General features: G+C 40.0%; 1 protein-coding gene across 6 annotated transcripts in view; it reads right to left on the bottom strand.

Annotated features, from left to right (window-relative positions):
* The window catches only part of MITF (melanocyte inducing transcription factor), a 212,490-nt gene extending 193,991 nt beyond the window's left edge, over positions 1 to 18,499 (bottom strand). For 2 of the 6 annotated variants that reach the window (XM_039851730.1, XM_039851729.1), the window contains exon 1: positions 18,228 to 18,499. In XM_039851730.1, the coding sequence (XP_039707664.1) occupies positions 18,228 to 18,331 (104 nt within the window). In that variant the 5' untranslated portion in view covers positions 18,332 to 18,499. The remainder of the gene's footprint in view (positions 1 to 18,227) is intronic. The other 4 variants (XM_039851728.1, XM_039851727.1, XM_039851733.1 and 1 more) reach the window with 3 other exon arrangements.
* Positions 18,500 to 21,000: the final 2,501 nt, after the last annotated feature.

Consider the following 21,000-nt stretch of genomic DNA (forward strand, 5'->3'; position numbering starts at 1 on the left):
GTATGAGAATTAAGTGGGGTTTTTTTAATTGTTGGTCTCTCTCCTCGCCTAAAAATAAAAAGTTAGAATGCTTTTATATTCACTCTCTGAATCTCTAACCCATCACTGATGGAACTAAGTATATAACTCACCATTAAAGCTATCAACTAAGTATTTTTATACCTTCTCCCTATTAGATCATTATATCCTTTTATCGAAAATATTTAACTCAATACTTTACAATGACTAATGCTCTTAACATACACATGTCAAGACAAAAGCTATGTTCATTACACAACATTATGTTTCAAGACCTTTGGCATTCAAAGACAAATAGTTCAGAATGGAATAGGCTAGCTACAACTTTATGAAGAATACACATTGGAAAAACAACTAACAAGTCAGGTTAGAGGGAAAAAGATAAAGAGAGATGAGTGAAAAACATCAAGATGTTAGGAGCTACATGTTCAGTGGGAGACCACAAGGATGGGTTTGTAGACAAGACTTCTTGATATCATCAACTATGAATATTCAAAGATAATCTTTAATGAGGAATGAGGAAAATCTACAACTTACACACCACACCCTTTTGAACAATTAAGTATCCACCATCTCATCTTTTGCTACCTTTGTTGCAGCCTTTACAGCCTATCTACTTTCCTTCTTCAGAATCAGCTTTGAAAACAAAGGACTATGCAGCCAAGCATGCTGTGAGCACCTTTAATAGAGAGATCTATTTTTCTTGGATTCAGATGTTCAACCACACCCTGAGTCTCTTGTCTTTACTTCAGCAGAAAACTAGTCCTCTTTCTATTCCAAAATCAACATGAGTTGTTAGCCCTAATCACTTCCTATCTTCACTCTCTGAGGTACCCTAATATACACAGTAACCACCACAGCAGGGTGCATAAAAGGATGAGTTTTAAAGTCAGACAGTCCTCACTTTAAGGTTTGGTTCTTCCCTTATTTGAGTGATTTTAGGCAAGTGACTTAAGACGGCCAGCCCTCAGTTTCTTCATCTATAAAATGAGATCCTACCTACCTCATGAGAATTAAATTATATAAAGCATTTGAAATGCTTAACACAGTACCTAGTAGATAGCTGGTACCTTAATATGTTTATAATTCAACTAGATCTGAATTAGTCATTCCTGTTATTTCAGCTTCTTCTTTATCACAGGAAAAATCTGAAGGAAAAAAAATTACCCAGAGACCTTCCTAATCCCAGGATAAAGACAGATGGAAACGTACATGTGCACACACACACACATGTACACACAAACTAAATAAGACATTCTCTTTATAATACACAAGGATGCAGTACAAAAATGCAAAAGGTAGGCTACAGATGCAAGGCAGAAAAAGATGCAACTTTCAATACTTTAACTCCAGCGATCTGTAACTTTCATTACTTTAACTCCAGTGAGTTTGCTTCTTAAAAGTAGATGAGATTAAAATACTAGCACGAGACACAGCCTGTAGTAAGGGCTTTAAAAATGCTAGATGCTGCTGTTATTATTATTGCTGTTATTATTATTGACAAGTACTCAATTAATGACTATGTTTATCATCATAATATGCTAATTTTCAAAACACTGAAAAGTAAATATCATCACTTTTAACTTCTCCGCCATGAGTAAGCTGAGCCGGGGTACTTCAAAAACTTCCTACACCAGAAGTTCTATGCTATCCTACTGCTTTCTGCTGGATTCTTCAGCAATGGCCCCCATAATTTCTCTGTAGTCTTTTTCCAGGTCCCCATTCTTACATTCCACCTTCCTAAAAAACAGTAGAAATTATATCAAAATAAAGAGTAATGTATCAGAACAGTCCCACTCAACTTTAAAGATCTGAAAGTGATGGGCCATTTATATTGGCAAATAAACTGGTAAAAATGGAAGATCAGGTGACTGAAAAAGCTTTATTAATGTGGCTTTATGTATAACCCAGAATAGTGCTGGGCCAGTGAGCATATTTTTTAGCTCAGACAAAGAATTGCTAAAGAAATGGATAGATGCAAAAACATTTATTTTTTAAATAGCCAACCTTCATTATTTGTGGATTCCCTATTTGTGAATTCATCTACTCACTTAAATTTATTTGTAATCCCAAAATCAACATTTACAGCATTTTTGTAGTCATTTTTGAACAGAGAGGTGAAAAATTTGAGTCACCCAATGCATGCATTCCCAGCTAAGGTCAAAGAAAGTGAGTGACACTCTGCCTTCCCGGTTCAGCTCTCATACAGTAAATAAGAGATTTTTCAAAGTCTATTTAGTGCTATGCTTTTTGCACTGTAGTGCTTTTTGTTGGTGACGTTCCTGACTAAGACAGCCCTCAAGTCTAGTGCTGAAGTGCTGTCAGTGCTGGTAAACACAAGAAGATTGTGATGTGCCTTACGGAGAATATACAGGTGTTAGATAAGCTTTGTTCACACATGACTTACAGTGCTGTTGGCTGTAAGTTGATTGTTAAAGAATCAGTAATATATATTAAAGTCTCTTTAAACAGAGACACACATAAAATAAGGTTATGTATCAATCAGCTGACAAAAATGTTGTGACCACAGGCTTGTAAGTATCTCCCCTTGTATGTCACCTTGTATCTCCCCTAGGGGCGATGGTTCAGTATTCCCTAATTAAATGTTCATGGTGACTTCACAGAACAAAACTACCACAAATAATGAGAACTAACTATATTTTTATTTTATCTCTTAGCACCAATACTATTAACAATAATCATTGCTCTTACTAACTTCATCCATTGTTCCAGAAACACTTCATCCATTTTGGTGATTCTTTATTCAAAAAATATTTATTGGACACTCACTTTCCTGGATCCTGGAAATGTCCAGTGAACTAACATATTCTCCCTGTGGAGCCTCTTTCAAGTGAGCTCTGACAGACAATAAAATAAGAATTACCTATCAGCCTAATTACAGGAAGAAGATGCTTTAAAGAATATCCGTTTAAAATATATTTCTCACTTATATACGATCTCTTACATTATATGTGATCTCACTTGTATGTGGAATATAAAAATAAAAATAAAAAATTTTTTTAAAAACCAACAAGCTCGTAGATACAGAACTCATAGGTAGTTGCAGAGATGGGAGTTGGAGGATGGGTGAAATGGGTTAAGGGTGTGAAAAGGTACAAATTTCAGTTATAAAATAAGTAAGTCAAGGGTATATAATATACAGTATGGTGTCTGTAGTTAATACTGTATTGCATATTTGAAAATTGCTAAATTGTAAAAGTCCTCATCGCAAGAAAAAATAAATTCTGTAACTATGTATAGTGATGGAAGTTGACTTATTGTGGTGATCATTTCATAATATATACACATATCAAATCAATATGTTGTACACCTAATATAATGTTATATGTCAATTATACCTCAATAAAAAAGTTATATGATTACATTGACTTGGTAATATGTTACATATATTATAACATATTACTATCAGTAAATAAATATTTCTTTCACAGGGTAAATCATGTGACCACCAAGTGGTCTCTTTTCCTCCCCCAGAAAGAGTTTCTCTGGCCCTTGACGATCTGATCTGGGTTCCTATCATTCTCCAGCAGCCACCCATTTGCCAAAAGTGACAGTGGTTTAGAGTTGACCCCTTTTGCTCACCATTACCTCTTGACCCCATAGTAGGCTCAATAAGTACTTTTTCAATATTACTTTAACCTGTGGACAAGGAAAATTTGTCCAAGGATCTTAGAAATAATTCCCAAACCATGACTCTGAGAAAATAAGAGTCATATCTCTTAACATCCACCTATTTAGACACCCAAGAGATAAATCTATTCTGAAAACTTCCAAAACTGCCTGTCCATTTCCTCTTCCCCTAGTTATGTGTGTCTTATGTCTCAACTCCAGCCTACACAGCTGATTCATCCTGTTCTCTTGCTGAAATGCAGAGCTCAGAAGCCCATCAGACTGGTCCACTGCTGACAATCATTCTCTCCTATGCTCATTAATTCTCCAAGTGTAGTGGCTTTCCCTCTAAAGCACCTAACTCAATATGTCTTTTGCTTCAGTCAAAGTGTGTGTGTGTGTGTGTGTGTGTGTGTGTGTGTGTGTGTGTTTGTTTGCTTCAAGCACATGGAAAAAGGAAAACTGTCATTTTCTCTGTTTATAAAACTCAGGACAGGAGCTATTCAACTAAGAGTAAAGTTTTGATTAGTCATGACAAAACAAAAGTATCCTATATGTGCTTGTATGAATGTATGTATGGATTCTGGTAGAAGATGTATCCCGCAGACTGATAATCAAATTTATGTCCATTCCTCTGCACACAATAGCTGATATTTGGGGAAAGTGGTCAAGACGACTCCTGTGCTAGTGCAAGTTTGAAAACTTGCTGTATCTATACCAAGCATTTCAGAACTGACTATGTGGTCGGGTATTTTTCAGCTCTGAAGAATCAAATTGTTATCTATTTACTTAACAGTGACAAAACAATGGTAGAGTCAACAATACGTACACAGATTAACCACTTGGATTCTTATGTAAACTCCTAAACTGTAATAGCACTGACACCAGTAGTAATACTGGGTGCAGCAGCAGGCTGAAATGGGCAGTAACAGCAGTAGAGCAGTAGGAGTAGCAATAATCAGAGCAGCAGCAACAGCAGCAGGTAGTACTTTCAATAGCTTATTGAACCTTCACAGCAATCTGATGAGGCAGGTGTCCTCATTATCCATGTAACACAACTAAACTGTAACTTATGAAGCATCCACTTAAGTGGGCAAAATACTAGGAACTTTCCTACTGAGAAAGGTGGTTGCTATTCAGGATAATCCTCTTTCTGCTTTCTAGTGACCTGTTTAACCACAGGTTTCGGGGAGAAACTTTGTGAGGATCAAGAAAAGCAAGATATCGGGCTGTGATCATTTCACAAGTGTATATATATACCAAAATAAGTTATGCACCTTACATATATGATTCATATTTGTCAATTACACCTCAACAAAGTTGCGGGGGGAAGTAAGCTACTATTCTGGTGTGGATAAAAAATTTTAAACTTAGGTTCTAATTTTTAAAATAGCTAAACACTGTTACTAGGAGGGAAAAATCCTGGAAGATATAAAGATTTAGAGATTCAAGAATATAGGGTATTATGACTTCTACTGAGTAAAGATAACTATATAAAGAGGCTGCTGTGTTAAATGTGAAAAAGCTACAGCAAGAACTCATTATAGGCTAAGTTGAAACATGACAGTTAGAAATCATAAATATCTACGTGGAGGTAGCAACGGAGCTCGGCTGCTACACTGCACGGTGCTGTGAAACCTCAGTCAGTGCATCTTATTATTTATTCCTCCGCCCAGCTATAGTTTATAATTATGATGAAAGGAAATACGCTGATAAAGACAAAGATTGTTCTGGCAACAAAATATTAGGCATCTCGCAGTTCACCATTACTTGACCTGCATCAACTCCCAAAGATCCTGACACTGACTGTTCAATTTTGGGATTATTTAGCTTCCACACTCCCCTTCTCTTTTATAGTACCTCTTCTTTTCCTGCTAGTTGCCTTTGATTTCTCTTTATTCAAGTGTCTAAAACTAAAAATGCATTTCAAATCAAAAACCTTACTGATGCTATAGATACAAAGGGAACCAGAATAAGAGAAGTAACAGAGCACTGACTAAGAGCCAGGCTTGGGACTAAGCACTTTACACACATATTTCTTTTAATCCACACAATTACCCTACAACATGGGTCATGTTATTACCCATGAGCCCCACTTAGCCCTCTACTGAAACAAAGGTTACAAGAATAACTTGCCCAAAATAAAAAAGTTAGTAGATGGTCAAATTGGAATTTAAATTGCCAAAAAAGCATCAGGGCTTTTTTCTCTGGAGAAAGTCAGCATGGGGGGGGGAATGCTTGGGTACTTGGGTCTAAGTAAATTAAACGTAAAGATAGGTTGAATTTCCCGGTAAGTAAAAAGTCCAAAACTTTTCTACAGGCTCTATTTGTCTGACACACATAGGCCTCGCCTTCCCTCTTCCAGTCTATACCTCCCCATCACAGAAGTGAACAGTCTGGTAACCTTCCAAGGGGAACGGCTCTGTTATGTCAGGACATCCTTATGTGTGACAAAACAGATACTGGCTGGTTGAAGTCATTCCGCCCCTCTGTTTTGGAAGCTCCCACACTCTACAAACTGTCTGGAATTCATTAAGACAGGAAAACAGGCTGACAGTCGTATTTCAAGTTTTATTCAGCAGAAGTTTTGTGAAAAACAATTTAGTCATGTGGGCACACTCAAAACCACTATCACCCTGTTTCTCAAGCAAATCTTTCAGTCAAGTGAATACAGTATGCTTTGAGTTTCACGCTTTTTGAGTCTAGATTAAACTACAAATCTCTTGTGATAGTAGAGCCATGGCTCTTTATGGTAGTAAAGCTAGGTTAATTACAAATCACTCAGATCACATTTGGACAACCAAGAACCCTACCTGGGGATTTTCCTTTCTTTTTTAATCAGTAAGGAATGATTATCAATGATTATCTCTGTTTTGACCATAACAAGCAACACCCCATTTTTTACTAAATGTATTTTAATCTAGGGAATTTTTCATCCTAAAACAGTAATACAAGGATAATTCAATATAGAGACAGGATTTATGGTAAAAAAGCATTAGGGCAGCGATTCTCAAACTTAAGTGTGCATCAGCATCTCCTGAGGAGCTTGTTAAAACGCAGTCCACTGGGACCCAGCAGCAATAGTTTCTGATTCAGTAGGTCTGGGGTAGGGTCTGAGAATTTACATTTTCAACAAGTTTCTGAGTGATGCTGACACTGTTGGTCTGAGGGCCACATTTTGAAAACCATTGCACTAAGGTGGAGGATGTGTTATTATTGGGAAGTAGGGTGATGATTTTGATCAATGAACTTGGAATATGAGGCATTGCATAGAGGTGGGATTCAGATAATGTATAGCATCAAGCAGTCCCCATTCAAATGGCAGAAAATCCAACCTAACCATGTTTATTCGGAAAAGGAATTTACTGATAAAATAACAGAAAAGTCCAAGAACAGGCCTAACTAGGCCTACCAAGGATAGGCATGACTTGATCCAGGGTTGAAAACACTACTACTAGGACCATGGCAATGATGCCTAGCGCTAACCACCAAAAATGTGTTCTCTTTCTAGAACAGAGGTGTCTCTGCTAGTTGGGGTTTCTATTTCCCAGCTCTCACCCAGATATAGACATGAGACTGGTCCTTGCCAATAGAATTTTCGCAGAAGTCATGCCTATCACTTTTAGACCTTATTTATGCCTTCTCCTCTTCTTTTTCTTTTCACTACTGAACTCAAAAGACTACAGGGTTCTAGACAATGGCAGAACCAGAAGATGGAAGGAGCCTGGATTCTTGCCTGGGCATATGAAGGAAAGTTGTCGCCACCCAGGAACTATTTATTACACATGCGACTACTGCATGACACTTTGTAACAGAAACTAACATTAACCTAATTTAAGGACTTAGTTTCCTTCTGTCTCCAAGGTATGGTGGCAGCTTATTCTCAAGCTTCCCAAATTCAAGATCAATGGGAATAGAGGGAGAATCTCTTTCTGTTAGCACCTAATAAGCAAAATCCTGAGATTCATTTTCATTAGTCAACATGCACCTCCCTGAAACTAATCCCTGAGATAAAGAAATGTGGTCCGGCATATGTCAAATTCTCCATTCCTGGAGTCATGAAACTGAAGCACATGGGCTGAGCATGTGGGAAAAGGGTGTTACAAGAACTTGGAAAAGAGACTATGTGCAGGCAAAATGAAAGTGTCCACTAGAGGAAATATATAAGGAAAAGGAATTTGGCTGCTAGTGAAAACTGATTAGAAAGATGTCAAGTACACGAACCCAAGAGTGAGAAAGAGGGGTACACGAGGCCGGCACAGTGACATGTGGTATAATTGACTCCAAAAGTAAGTTCCAATTAATTGTCCTTGCCATTTAATTATAACGGCAACCCCCTGCCATTAAATTATGAATTTTAGTGACTGTGATACTATGAACAAGCAAGCGCCATCAAACCCTCTCGCTCATTTCTGCATCAACAAAGTTTTAAAGCTTCCATATGCATTCACATCATTAGAATTGCATTCCAAGATCCCATCATTTAGCATTTACATATCTAGCATTTATCTAGTTAAAATATTATTAATATTTCTCTACCTAAGGCCAGTGGACAAAGGACCATGCTAAAATGATGCAAGGTGTGGTTCCAAAAAGTCTACACAGCATTGCCCAACACACCACATGCCAGTGACCAATATCTCACAAGTTACGCTCCAAGCATACCTCCTTGCAGCAAGTAGACAACCTTTTATTTGGAACATAACTAGGAATCATGGCAATGGCTTATCATTTTCAGGGATTATTTTACATAAGCTATTGTAAACTCTTTCTTTAAATATAAATAAATAGAATTTTTTCAAGAATGCATATTTGGTGCCATCCTCTGCCCTTAAAAGTAATGACCCTAACTCGCCAATACTATGTTAATGTTTATTCATATTCATTCTCTGCCAAACACCACTGCAAAGGTACTATTGGCTGAGGTGTCAATGTTCTAAATTTAGATAGTGCTGCTGTGCAGGCTCAGTAATACAACTGAGCAAAGCTACCTTTCCATCTTTTGTTGAAAAACTTCAAATGCTATATTTATATGTATATATACACACACATATATTTATATATATATATATACGCACACACACGCATATATATATATACATATATATATATATATACACACACACATACACACACGCACACACACACACAGTCCTTTTAATGGAGGAAGTATTGTTACAATATCCATATCTGTTCATGGACTCAATTGTAGAGTACTATCTCCAGCTGTTTGGAACAGATGCATATAAGAGGAACAGTATGGCCACATTTCATTGAGCCTCCCTGGTAGGCTTTATCAGGATTGCACTAGATTCCAAGTTAAGCCGGAAAATCATCTCTAGGTTTTCTATGTGCTTTTCCTTTCACCAAGTTTCAAATTTCCAGTTATAAAAATGAAATGTATGTTTTAAAAAGCATGATTTTTAGAACCAATTATTTAGGAACATATTACAGTAACAGTACCAGAGTAAAGATAGCATTCCTCTGTGTGTTGTTTCATAATTCCATCTATAACCTCTACCATCAGGCTAAATGAATCTTCTCTGCCTCAAATCTTCTTCCCATGGAAGCGAGTTAAGCTTCCCAGAAGGAAAAAGCTTGTATTCTACAAATACAAGCTGTACGTGCTCCCATCTTGGGGAGGACCACCACTCCCATATGCTTTTGACCACATGGGAAAATAGGAGAATGTGTGTGAATGATTCAGCAAGTTATCCCACTTTGGGTAAGAGGTGGGGTGGAAGGGCAAAGGCCACAGATGCCTTCCTCAAAAATTGCTCAATAACCCACAATTTTCTTCCAGAAAAACAGGATCCTACCAGTGCCCTCCTTAGACCTGTAACTCACTACATTTAAATTTTAAATATTTGCTCCCACACGACCCAGGATTTTTCTTTTTGAAAGTTCCCACTCCAAGAGTATTTGAATTAAAGAACACAGCTACTGAAATTCAAATGCTTTGAAGATTTGTTTTGTAAATGGTTGAATTAAAAACACACCATCGTCTATGGACATGAACACTGATGAAAGTTTAAAGCAGTGTGTGGGAGAAGAGGCTTCTTCTTTTTCATTTCTGCACCAACACTGACATTTTCACATCAGTATACACAGGAAGCATGATGTAGGGACTGAAACACAAGATTAGGAGTAAGGAGTTCTACATGAGTTATTCGTGGTGGGTGTATATGTTGCTAAATCAATCTTAGGCTTTACTTTTTAATCCGAGGTTAATTCACCTCTCCTTTATACTGAAAATTCAAAGTCCAGTCAAAAATTATTCCTAGGCTGAACATAAGGAAAACATGGTCAGACATGAATGACCTCAATGCAACAACAGTGAGAAGAGCAAGAGGACAGCACGAGTAAGATGATCCTAGAGGAAAGAAGATAATAAAAATAACAAGACCCATATCCACTTTTAATCCAGACAAGCATAAATCTCTGACTCACTCCACATTAGGAAAACACTTAAGGCCAAGTTATAAACACTTACAGGGAAGATTAATGTCTGTATTTCTTTCCCCATTATTCATACATAGTTGATCCTTAAACAACACGGGGGCTGGGTGCTTACCCTCCTCATCCCCAGGCAGTCAAAAATACAAGTATAACTAGAGTTGGCACTCTGCATCCAAGGATTACCAAACACAGATCAAAATAGTATTACATTAAACCGGTCCTATATGTCTTTCTGAAAACCTGTAAGGTTATAGTTGCTTTCCATGTATTACCTTTTATTTCACAGTAGCCTTACAAGGTAGCTGTTGCCCCACTTTACAGAAAAGGGAATTGAAGTTTAGAGAGGTTAGGTAACTTGTCTAAAGTCACACAGCCAGTGAGTGGTAGCACCAAGATTTGCAATTTATTTCAAACATTCAGGTCTTGCCTCAAAAATCACTTCCTCCATGAGGTAATTCCTGATGACTCAATCCAATAAAGCCCCCTTCTTTCCCAGTCACTCTCTATCAATATCATTCTATTTAATTTTCATAGCACCAAAAAGTATCTTGTTCATCTCTTTGGTTAATTATAACTGCATCTCTGCTTCCAAGATGGAAGCAGTATGCTCACAGGATCCTTGCCTGTCTGTTTCTACATTTGATTCCCTATGGTCAGCACAGAGCCTGACGTAACTGAAGGCACTTAGTAAATAACTTTTAAGAAGGAGAGAAAGGAGGAAGAGAAGGAAAAGAAGAAAAACAAATAAATCCAGGCCCTTCTGACCCCAAAATTATACTGCCTCTGCGTAAATTAAGTGGTTCTAGAAGTGCCAAAAAAAAGAAAATAGCGTCTTCATGATTTTGAGGTACCACTTCCCTGTGTTTTTTTTCTCTCACCATTTTCTCATCACTCCCCAAAGCACTGCATCCCTTTCAGCCTGCCCTAGTTCAACATCCGGCTCAAATGGAAAACAGCCAATGAGCTATCATCTGTAACATACTCACCACAGTGCCCAGCACTTGAGAAGCCCCCAGAAATTCTGACCATTGAAAGGAAGAGCCTCATTGTCCTGAATCTCAGGACAGATATCTCATGTGAACACTCCAAAGGTGTACCTCTTTATTCTCCATGGCATGCATGAAAGGCCACAGGAGGGAAAGATGTAGCAAAGAAATAAGGAAGTCATGCTTAAGAACCGACCTAGAGAAATGAGGAGCCTGGTCCTCCTCCACAAATCCTCAGGAACAGAAAATGGATGTGGGACTTTCAACAGAGATCCCAGACCTGCTTGCACATCTTCTCGCCCTCAGCCTTCATCTGCCTCAGCAAAAATGCCAACTTCATGACTTGGTGTAATTTCTCGCCCTAGAGTACACAATGTTCACTAGACTCACAAAAACCTTCATAAAAAATGCAAACTTGTCTTCACAATATCAAAAGCCTGTGGTGACTGCATTTAATATCTCTGACTCGTCTTCTCGATTATTTTCTCCAAATAATGCATACTTGGAGTTGAGTCAAACATATTTTTATAATTTACTTCGATGAGACAAACCTAACAGTGAAGTATATTTTATACTTAAAACACACACACACAAAACAAATGAAACTCTTGCTTACTGTCCTTGAAAAATGGCAAAAAAAAATCAACCGAGGATCTTTTTTTCCTATTATTTATCCTGATACTGCCAGTTCTGAAACAAAGCAGTTGGAGGGAGAAATTTAGTAACTTTGATTTGTCCCAAGATACATTTTTTTACACTGAGGTCCTATTCCTGACAGTAAGCACATGTGACCTGTTCTAAAAAAAGGATATTTTCCACTTCTTGCACAACTGGAGCAGATATAAACATCAGCCTGTGCAAACTGCACTGCAGAACTCAAAGGGAATTAAACACACACACACACATACCTACACTTAAATAAATTCTATAAATAGTAATATTCAGGAAAAGGAAATTTCCCATAATGCACAAAACCAACACTTAGAATCCCACTTTAATCAAGTTTTCCATCTAATCAAACCATATGATTAATTTGCATAATAAGATTTGAACATCTGCCAGGTAAGGGCACTTCAATCTTGTCTATTTTGCTTTAGATACTGTTTAGATATTGTTATGGAGAGGGAAAAATTGCAATCATGACAAAATAGAAAAGAAGAAATTGTTATTACTTACTAATATATGCTAGGCACTCTGAAAAGCAGTTTTACACATTTTATGTCAGTTTTAAAACTTCTACAACCCTAAGAGGATGGATCTATTGATCCTATTTTACAAATAAAGAAACAGATTCCAAGAAGCTAAATGTCTTAGACACAAATAGTAGTTGAGTGGCAAAGCCATGGGCACAGCACTTCAGCACGGCTCCCTCTGAACCTGTCCACGTGCATCCAGTCTCTTTGCCACCACCAGGTACCCATGGGCCACGAGGAAGAGCTGGTACTCTGACTGAAATTAAAAAGGCAACCAAACACCCTAGGAGTCTATTTTAAGAGTATGCCCTCCGAGGCATCTCACATTTTATTTAATGTTGTAGAAGAATATCTTTGAATATTGCTTGACCTTCAAGGCCAAACTCAAATACTCCTATTCATTCACAAGGCTGCCCCCAATTTCTCCTCCTCTATTAAATTCCTATTACTGATGCCCACCGCTTCATGGCAATCACACTTTGTCTTGTATGTTTAGCTGGATCCATGGGTTCTCCTTCCCTCACCCCACTGAGGAGAGTTTTGAAGAAGGTATACCATGATGCACATTTCCCACAGTCACACACAGTGCTTTTCACACGTGGTATAGACTCACAGACAGAGTATGGGGCTAGAGCCAGATGGCCTCAGATTAAATCAGGCCCATCTACTTGTTACATCTCATTTTCCTTCTCTGTGAAATGAAAATGATAAAAATATATACGCCCATGGTTGAAAGAATTAACTGAGTTAATACGAGTAAAATATTCAAAATCGTTACTGGCATGTTAAGTACAGTATAAGCATTACCTGTTTTAAAATTATAATTAACATCATTATCTTTTTATTTATTATTATTACCTCATGCAAGTTTTACAAGATTAAGTTAACACACGTAAAAACACTTAGAACAGAGGCTGGGACATGATCAATAAATTGTTAGCTATCATTATTGGTATTAATTCACACATACTAGAATTCGGTAGATACCTGCTGAATATGATGAACTTTTACCTATGCACTGATGCCACAACAGTTTCTTCGACCAGCATAAAGAAATGGTTGGTTATGGATTGGAATAATAATATAAAGTGCAAAAAAATTGTCTGAACACCTCAGTAGGAGGAAAGCAAAAAAAGATTTACTAAAATTGGAGTATTTTATTGTATAACAACACTAGCCTTAATGAAGAAAGCCAAAGTCAACAAATGCAAACACTTTCTGGAGTGTCAGGACTCACTGCTAAGCAATAAAAAAAAAAAATAACAAGAACAACATCTGCCAACATTGACTGAGCGCTTACGATGTACCGGGCACCATGCTAATACTTTTCTACAGTCAATGTCACAGTTAATGTTCTTAAGATTCCTAGGAGGCAGGCCCCCATTTTCCAGATGAGGAAACTGAAGTTAGAGTCATCTACCCTGCCAAAGGTCACTCAGCTAGTTATTAGGGGCAGACCGACCGTGATGCCAGACAATACTCTTAATCTTCACTCAAGGAGTTCCCTAGATTGGACAGACCAGAAAAATCAAGAAAACTTTCAGAAGCCAATAAAAGGTGACAGTTTTGTTTTTCCAAGAATAGATTATCATTTTATAAAAGAAAGGGCATTTTTAACAGGAAGACAGAAGGGGAAAGTCTCAGAATTAATCTATGAAATGGCAGTGGCTTTCTAATGAAATGTATGTATGTGACTGTGCGTATAACAGGATAGTCTTTGTCTTTCTCATTCACCACAAACTGTGAAAACTTCACATATCTCTCTATTAATCAGCATTTGAGAACCACCGCTATATCTTGTCTCGCCATTATAAACCAAAAACTCACTTTAATTCCTATTTCTAATTTGCAGGAAATTAAATAACAGTTATCCAAAACATCACTAAAAATTTGAGAAGAGAAGAAACTGAAATTAGATTAAGTCAATTCTTAAGTCTGTCCAGGAAAGGGGCATTATCAACTACAAAGCCCACAAAATTAAGTATACCAAACAAAACAATCATGAACCTGAAAGATGCTGCCATATTTTAAAATGTTTTCTTAAGTCCCAAAGACTTACAGAGAGTTTCTTCGCTTCTAGGAGCTAATTCAACAGTTTCGCATTTGTTTCCCAGATATGATGTGCCGATGTGTAAATTCTTGGTTCACCCTTGATATTCAGCACTTTTCCTCTGCCACCCACCATTCCCACCACATACAAAGACTTCAAAAACCTTGGTGGGGGAACCAAACTGCAAATAAATCTTCATTAGAACCTTTTCTTGTAGCGTGTGTCTTCCTGCAACACAGCTCTGCCGGTCAATAGGACCAAAATGGGGTTCGCATCATCTAAATCCAGCAGCTTTACATTCCTAAAGGCCAGAAGGTCAGGGTTAGGAATGAAACACTTGCATATCTGAGCTTAGCCCCAATGAAGAATGTATAAATTCCTCTTTGGAGAGAGTCTGGAAGATACCTATTTTAAAAGGTATGGCATGTTTAATGTAAAGACAAACATCAAACACTCATCCTGAGTGGGGTACTAAAGGAGAAAGCAACACATATTCAAACAACATATCATTATTGTGCCAGGCACTGTTCTAAGCCAGCAGTTTCAAAACGGGTGATTCTGCCTCTCATAGACATTTGGCAATGTCTGGAGATATTTTTGGTTGTCACAACTCAGGGGGAGGGATGTAACTGGCCTCTAGTAGGCAGAGGCCAGAGATGCTGCTAAATATCCTGTAATGCTCGGGGCAGCCCCCACAACAAAGAATTATCCATTTCAAAATGCCAATAGCCCAAGGTTGAGAAACAACAGTAAACAAAGAAGAGACAGAAATACCTGCTGCCTTGGAGCCTGCAGTCTAGTGTGAAGAAACATATAATAAATATATTAGAAAATTATAGAATAGGTTATGGAAAAAATAGAATAAGGCTAAGAAGATGAGAGTTTGGAAGATTAGCAATTATAAATAGCATAGTCAAGGTAGGCTTCACAGGAATGACATTTAAAGGAAGACTTGAAGCTGGTGGGGGAGGGAGCACTGTGGCTCTCTAGGCAAAGGATAGTCTAGGCAGAGGGACTAGCAAGTACTATATAAGAGGCCCTGAGATAAAGGGGTTTAGAGTGTTCCAGGAACAGAGACGAAACCGGCCTGGCTGGAGCAGAGGGAGCTAGAAGTGGCAGCAAGAGATAAACTCAGAGCTGACAGAGAGCTTGACCATATAGACTGCCTTGTGCCATTTTAAGAATCTCAAGTTTTGCTAAAACTAGGAGCCACTGGAGGTTTTTGAGTAGACAATGTTATGATATGACGGGTTTTCACACAGGGTTTCTCAACCTCAGTGGTGACAGATTAATTTGGGGCCAGATTAATTCTTCACTATAGGGGCTGTCCTGTGCAATATAGAATGTTTAGCAGCATCTCTGTTTACTAGAACCCAGTAGGAATTCCTTTCCGTTGTGACAACCAAAAATGTCTCCAGACATTGCCAAATGACTCCTGGGAGGCAAAATTGCCCATAGGTAGAGAACCAGTTTTAACAGGATCATTGTGGCTGCTGTGTTCAAAACCCACTAAAGCAGGTAAGGGTAGAAGATAGGAGTATAGTTAAGAGACTACTGCACTAACCCAGGCAAGGGCTGATGGTGGCTTGGACCGAAGTGAAGAGGAGTTGGTGAGAAGTGGGCAGATTCTGGACATATTTTCATCCTGAAAAAACAATCCTGAGAATCCAGTTGATAAACGAAATAGCAACAGCAGCCTTAACCTTTCAATTTCAACTTTTTCCAACCAAGACTTATAAGAAGGGAGGGACCGGTCAGAGACTTAGGACAAAAAGCCAGGAGGAGGCCTTGAAAAATGTGCCCTTTCAAAGACACACAACAGATGTCGATGACAATACATTAGACAACTATGGAAAACAGTATAGGGAAATTGTGCCAATCCCATATATTTATTCACAGATTTTATTTAACTGCTTTATTTCAAAGAGCATGTGTCTGCTCCAGAGACAGTTTTACAACTTTTTTAATTTAGCCTTCCTCTCCACCGGTTCTGTCCCACACCTGTTTCTAGCTTCAACGTGTGAAGCCATTTCTTCCCACGTACCACACTTTTCTTTACATATGCCAGCTAGCTACCGAGGACATTCACCCTTGCAAGTAATTTTTTGCCGACTCTGAAAAGGAACAGGCCCAGATCTTTCAACATGAGTTTCATGGCATTCAGTTGGGTTATTCCAGATGGTATTTTCCTCACTCTCTCAAACTCATTTAATGTTATGTATCAGCTACCATCAAAAATGTTCCAAACAGTCCAGTTAATTCATTTCTTTCAGGACTACACACACACACACTACCTCCCTCATTCTGGCCATGTAAGCATTTGCTTATAGAAGCAAAAGCAGAGACTGCTCGGTAAAACACTGGTCCCTTCAGCTGAGTGCAGATAAAGCCCCAGTGAGTATAACCAACAATACCCTTTGCACAATATTACTGAAAACCCCCAACCCCCAACACACACAATCTATGCTCATGCACAAAACAGCCATTATGAAAAGAATTCACCAACTAAAGGCTGGTTTTATTCGTCTAACTGCAGAGTAGTTTTCCTTCCAATCTCCGTTAGCATCCGCAAAGAGGCTGCTTCAGCAACCAGGGCATTGAGTGTACTGTTCACAGATTTTCTTCTCTAACTTGGGTTCACAGTTTTGACACAGCCCTAAGAGAAATAGGCACTGCTTTCCACTACAAGCCAAGTGCAAGTCCCCTACACGCCAGAGCAAAGATTACACCCCCTCACTGATGATTCAGTTCCCCTTCTTCATTCACCCTGATTTCTGGACCTTCTGCCAGCCAGGCCCATTGACCCAGGCCCTACTCACAGTGAGGGGCAGGCAAGGGAGGTTTGAGGTGGGTGCAGAAGCAGTTCGGAACCTTTCATTCATATAGCCTTATCTCACAACTGAGAGGAGTGGAAATAAACCCTCTCTATTCTCACAGCTTCAAGTGACCATCTCCCTCTTAGTAAATACTGGATATGTCCGAAGTGGTAACAGGACTGACCGAAAAAGATATCCAACCCATTCCACAGGTAAGTGGGAATGGTGGTCGAATAGGAAGTGGGCACCAGAGGCGGTAGGGCGCCAGACCAGCGGGTGTCTTCTCTCCTTTCCTAAAAACTTTTTTACGTCCCTAGCTAATTAAATACGTGTCGCTGCCAAGCAGGGCACACACCCAATACTCTGCAGGACCAAGGCTTTTTCCCTTCCAGGGAAGGCCAGAATTTGAATGGGACTCTATTGCCCACCGGGGTTTAACCCGGACGCTGAGACACGCCTATCAGCTGCTCCCACCCCCTCCCGCGCTCAGGCGCAGCGGTCCGGAAGGTGAGAGGCAAGGCTCAGAGAAACCTCACCTGCACGCAGCCAAGGGCGGGTTTTCCCAGAGGGACCGAATTCCTAAGAGGCGACAACAAACTAGCTAATTGCTTCCCTCCAACGTCGCGCTTCGACCCACCACAAGCTCTCCTTCCCTCTCGGAGTCAGCTAGCTGGGATCTTCAGAAAAGGGGTTCGCTGGAAACAGTTTTCCCCCTTCCCATCCGGCCACTCGCGCGGCCCCGCATTCCTTCTCCCTCGCCTCGGCGCCCGGTCCCTCCCCAGCCCCCCACCTGGTCTCAGCAGCTGGTATCCCCAGCCGAGGGTCCCCTCTCCTGGGCGGGCCACCCGGGGCTTCCCGCCGCGCCCCCGAAGTGCGCTTATGAGGAGCCTCGCCAAGGCGCACCGGCCGAACAGGCACAGACCCCAACTGCAAGGGGCAGTTCGCCCTCTGCCCCGGGGCAAGGGCACGGGGTCCTTGTCCCAGAGCCTGGGCAACCTGCTTTCTGCACCCTAGGGTAGGAGGCACGGGGTCCCCTGGCCGGCCGCCGAGCCTCCATCCAGCTGTCACCACTCACCTGCTCTTCAGGGGTTGACTTTTGAGTTCGTAATAGGTTTTGGGCTCTTCATGAAACTCCTCCCCGACTTCGAAATCCGGCACGATTCCCGATTCCGACTGCATGGCTCCCGCTTCCCGTCCTCCGACTGCTCGAAATTGAGAACGCAGCCCGGGGACGGAGAGGAGGTGGCGGGGCCTGGGTCCCGCGAGCGTGCGCCCCCACTCAGTGCCCAGCTCAGCCCGCTGGCCCGCGCGCGGCCGCCCGCCCCGGCGCCGGGAGTTTACACTCGCACCCGGCGGGAGGGGTGGAGAACGAAATGCTCCCTGGGATCTGTAGTTCCTCCGGCGGAGGCATTCCTGGCTCGCCAGAGTAACAGTTCGCATGAAAACTACAGCTCCCAGAAGGCCAGGCGGGTGCAGAGGCAACGTGGTGGACACCGCTAGTGCAACTCCTGTTTGGATTCATTGTCAATGTCAGCAGCTCCTCTCCCTCCTCCCCACTTGCCTCAAGGATACAGACTTAGCTATTTAATATTAATAAGAACGGACTCAGCCCTGTTCTCCTACTATTATACTCCTCCCAGCTCAGACATTTGGGAGGAGAAGCAAAGTCCTCATTTTAAAAATAAATAAATAAGTAGTGAAGGGTTTTCGCACTAGAGAGTTTTTAGCCTTCAAGCCTGCCTTAAAATAAAAGGACTTCCTATCAGCCTGCAAGCTTCCCAGACCTGCTGCGACAAATCAACGTGTCCTCGGATTGAAACAGAGTGAAGGAACTTCCTTACACTTTGTAATGAAAACATTGTAGAAAGTGTTCTTGTGTGTTCCTTTTCTATAATTCAGTCTGAGCTTTTGGAATACCATTCATCAAGGTGAGAGGCTCTTTCTCCTTTATCCAATTAGCCATTTCTAATCTAAAGCAGCACTTGGAAGTTTCTGTTAGTTTAAAAAGACACAAAGTAACAAAACAGCGTAGTCACTGTCTGTTTTTAATTTCTCAGTTGGCTGAGAGTTCAAACGAGATTGTCCTAACATTTCAGGAGTGAAATTGTGGAGCAATAAACTGTACAAGTGTCAACCCCCAAGCCTGAGCTTCCCGGCACTCACTTAAGTAACAGAATAACAGGCTCAGTTATGGCTCATTTTTGCTTTCAATCATTCCCCATATTCCTTCTTTTAAAAGTGTCCTGAGGCACTGGGAGGCAGTAGAGAGTTAAAGGGTCGCTTTTAAAGTCGTAAAACCCAGAGTTGAAATCCTGAGTCCTTCTCTAAAGTGCTGTGTAATCTTGGGTATGTCACTTGATTTCTAGAAACCTCAACTTCTTCGTCTCTAAAAGAGCAGATTGGCAAACTTGTTTTAGAAGATGTTTATGGTCAAATACAGGAGGAAGTGATTTGTGACCTATAAAAGTGCTGCTCAGTGGTCATTCTTTTGTTTATTAGATCTTGAAGATACTCCTTTCAGACTAACATTTCATCTGTGAGTTTGTCCTTTCAGACTTTATAAACTAAATGATCATCCTAGAAGAAAACTCTAAGGAGGCTAGACTAATGAGTAGGCATTTCCTAGGAGCTGTCCATTTTGCCTTAAGATGAAATATTTTAATTTCACATCAGAAAAGATCTTAAGTAGGATGGGTCGGTTTTAGAGTTGAGGATCTCAAGGAGATTTGGGGGGAAATGCAGGAGGTAGACTGTGTTATAGTAGCAGTTGCCAAAATCCCACAATAAAATTTACTCCCCAAAATACTACTTTTAGGTCCTTCACTATACCATTAAAATATGGCAAAATATCTGAGCAATCCTAAGGAAACTGGGCTTTTTGTGCTCATGAATGTGGGGTCCCAGATTCCATAATAGATGGATTGTTAGAAATTAGATGTTAAAAGTGTAAAGATGTTTTATTCTCTGCCAGAACGAAGAAGAAAGTTAAAACACAAAGAGAACATTCAGCCTAGACTCCTAGTCTCATCTTGATTCTCAACTTTTGGTGATTGAAATGTAGGAGAAAGGGTTGATTTTCTTAATGACTTGGGAATATTACAGACATTTAAGGAGTGTAGATCAGAGATGCTATTCATTTTGTATAGTGACAAACTTTGTTGTTCAAATATCAGTGGTTCCCATGCTGTGAAACATTGGAGCCTTCTTAATCTTTTGGTTCAATAGGAGCTTTTTAATCAAAGGAAAGCTATGGACTCTCTCCCCAGAAAATATAGATGTGAATAAGATTCTGTGCATAATCTGTTGACCCTTTGAAGTCTATCAGTGACTTCATTTTAGAAACACAGTTTATAACCCGTTAGAACTATAATGAAACAATCATTGTGTCATTTGTTATATCAAACAGAGACCTTCTAGACCTAAGGGACCAAACCTGACAAGGGGAAAAAAAAAATGTCAAAAAAAGCTAAGAGTCCTGAAGTTGCCTCCAACTTAGTGCACCTTGCAGAGAGATACCTAGGGTGCAGAGCTCTGAGCTGAGATTGCCCTGAAGTACACACAGATAGCTGCTATTTTTTCCCCTACATCTTTTCTTCTGGTCTCATTTTACTGTTGGTTTAGAGGAAATTCTCTTCCATTACATATACCCAGGTTATTGATTACACTGCCATCTGCTACGCAATGGGAATGAATGTATGACCTTATCCTGACCAATCAGTGGGCATCACTTTCTCAGCCACAGTGATTTCTTTAGGGATGGACACAGGACCCTAAAATAACTAGAAATCCTCCTTCGAACTTTTCTGCTAGGGCAACTGGGGAAGACTGTCTGATTTTGGAAGCATGGT

This window comes from Pteropus medius, unplaced genomic scaffold (assembly GCF_902729225.1).
Source record: "Pteropus medius unplaced genomic scaffold, Ma_sr-lr_union100, whole genome shotgun sequence".
Taxonomy (NCBI): Eukaryota; Metazoa; Chordata; class Mammalia; order Chiroptera; family Pteropodidae; genus Pteropus; species Pteropus medius.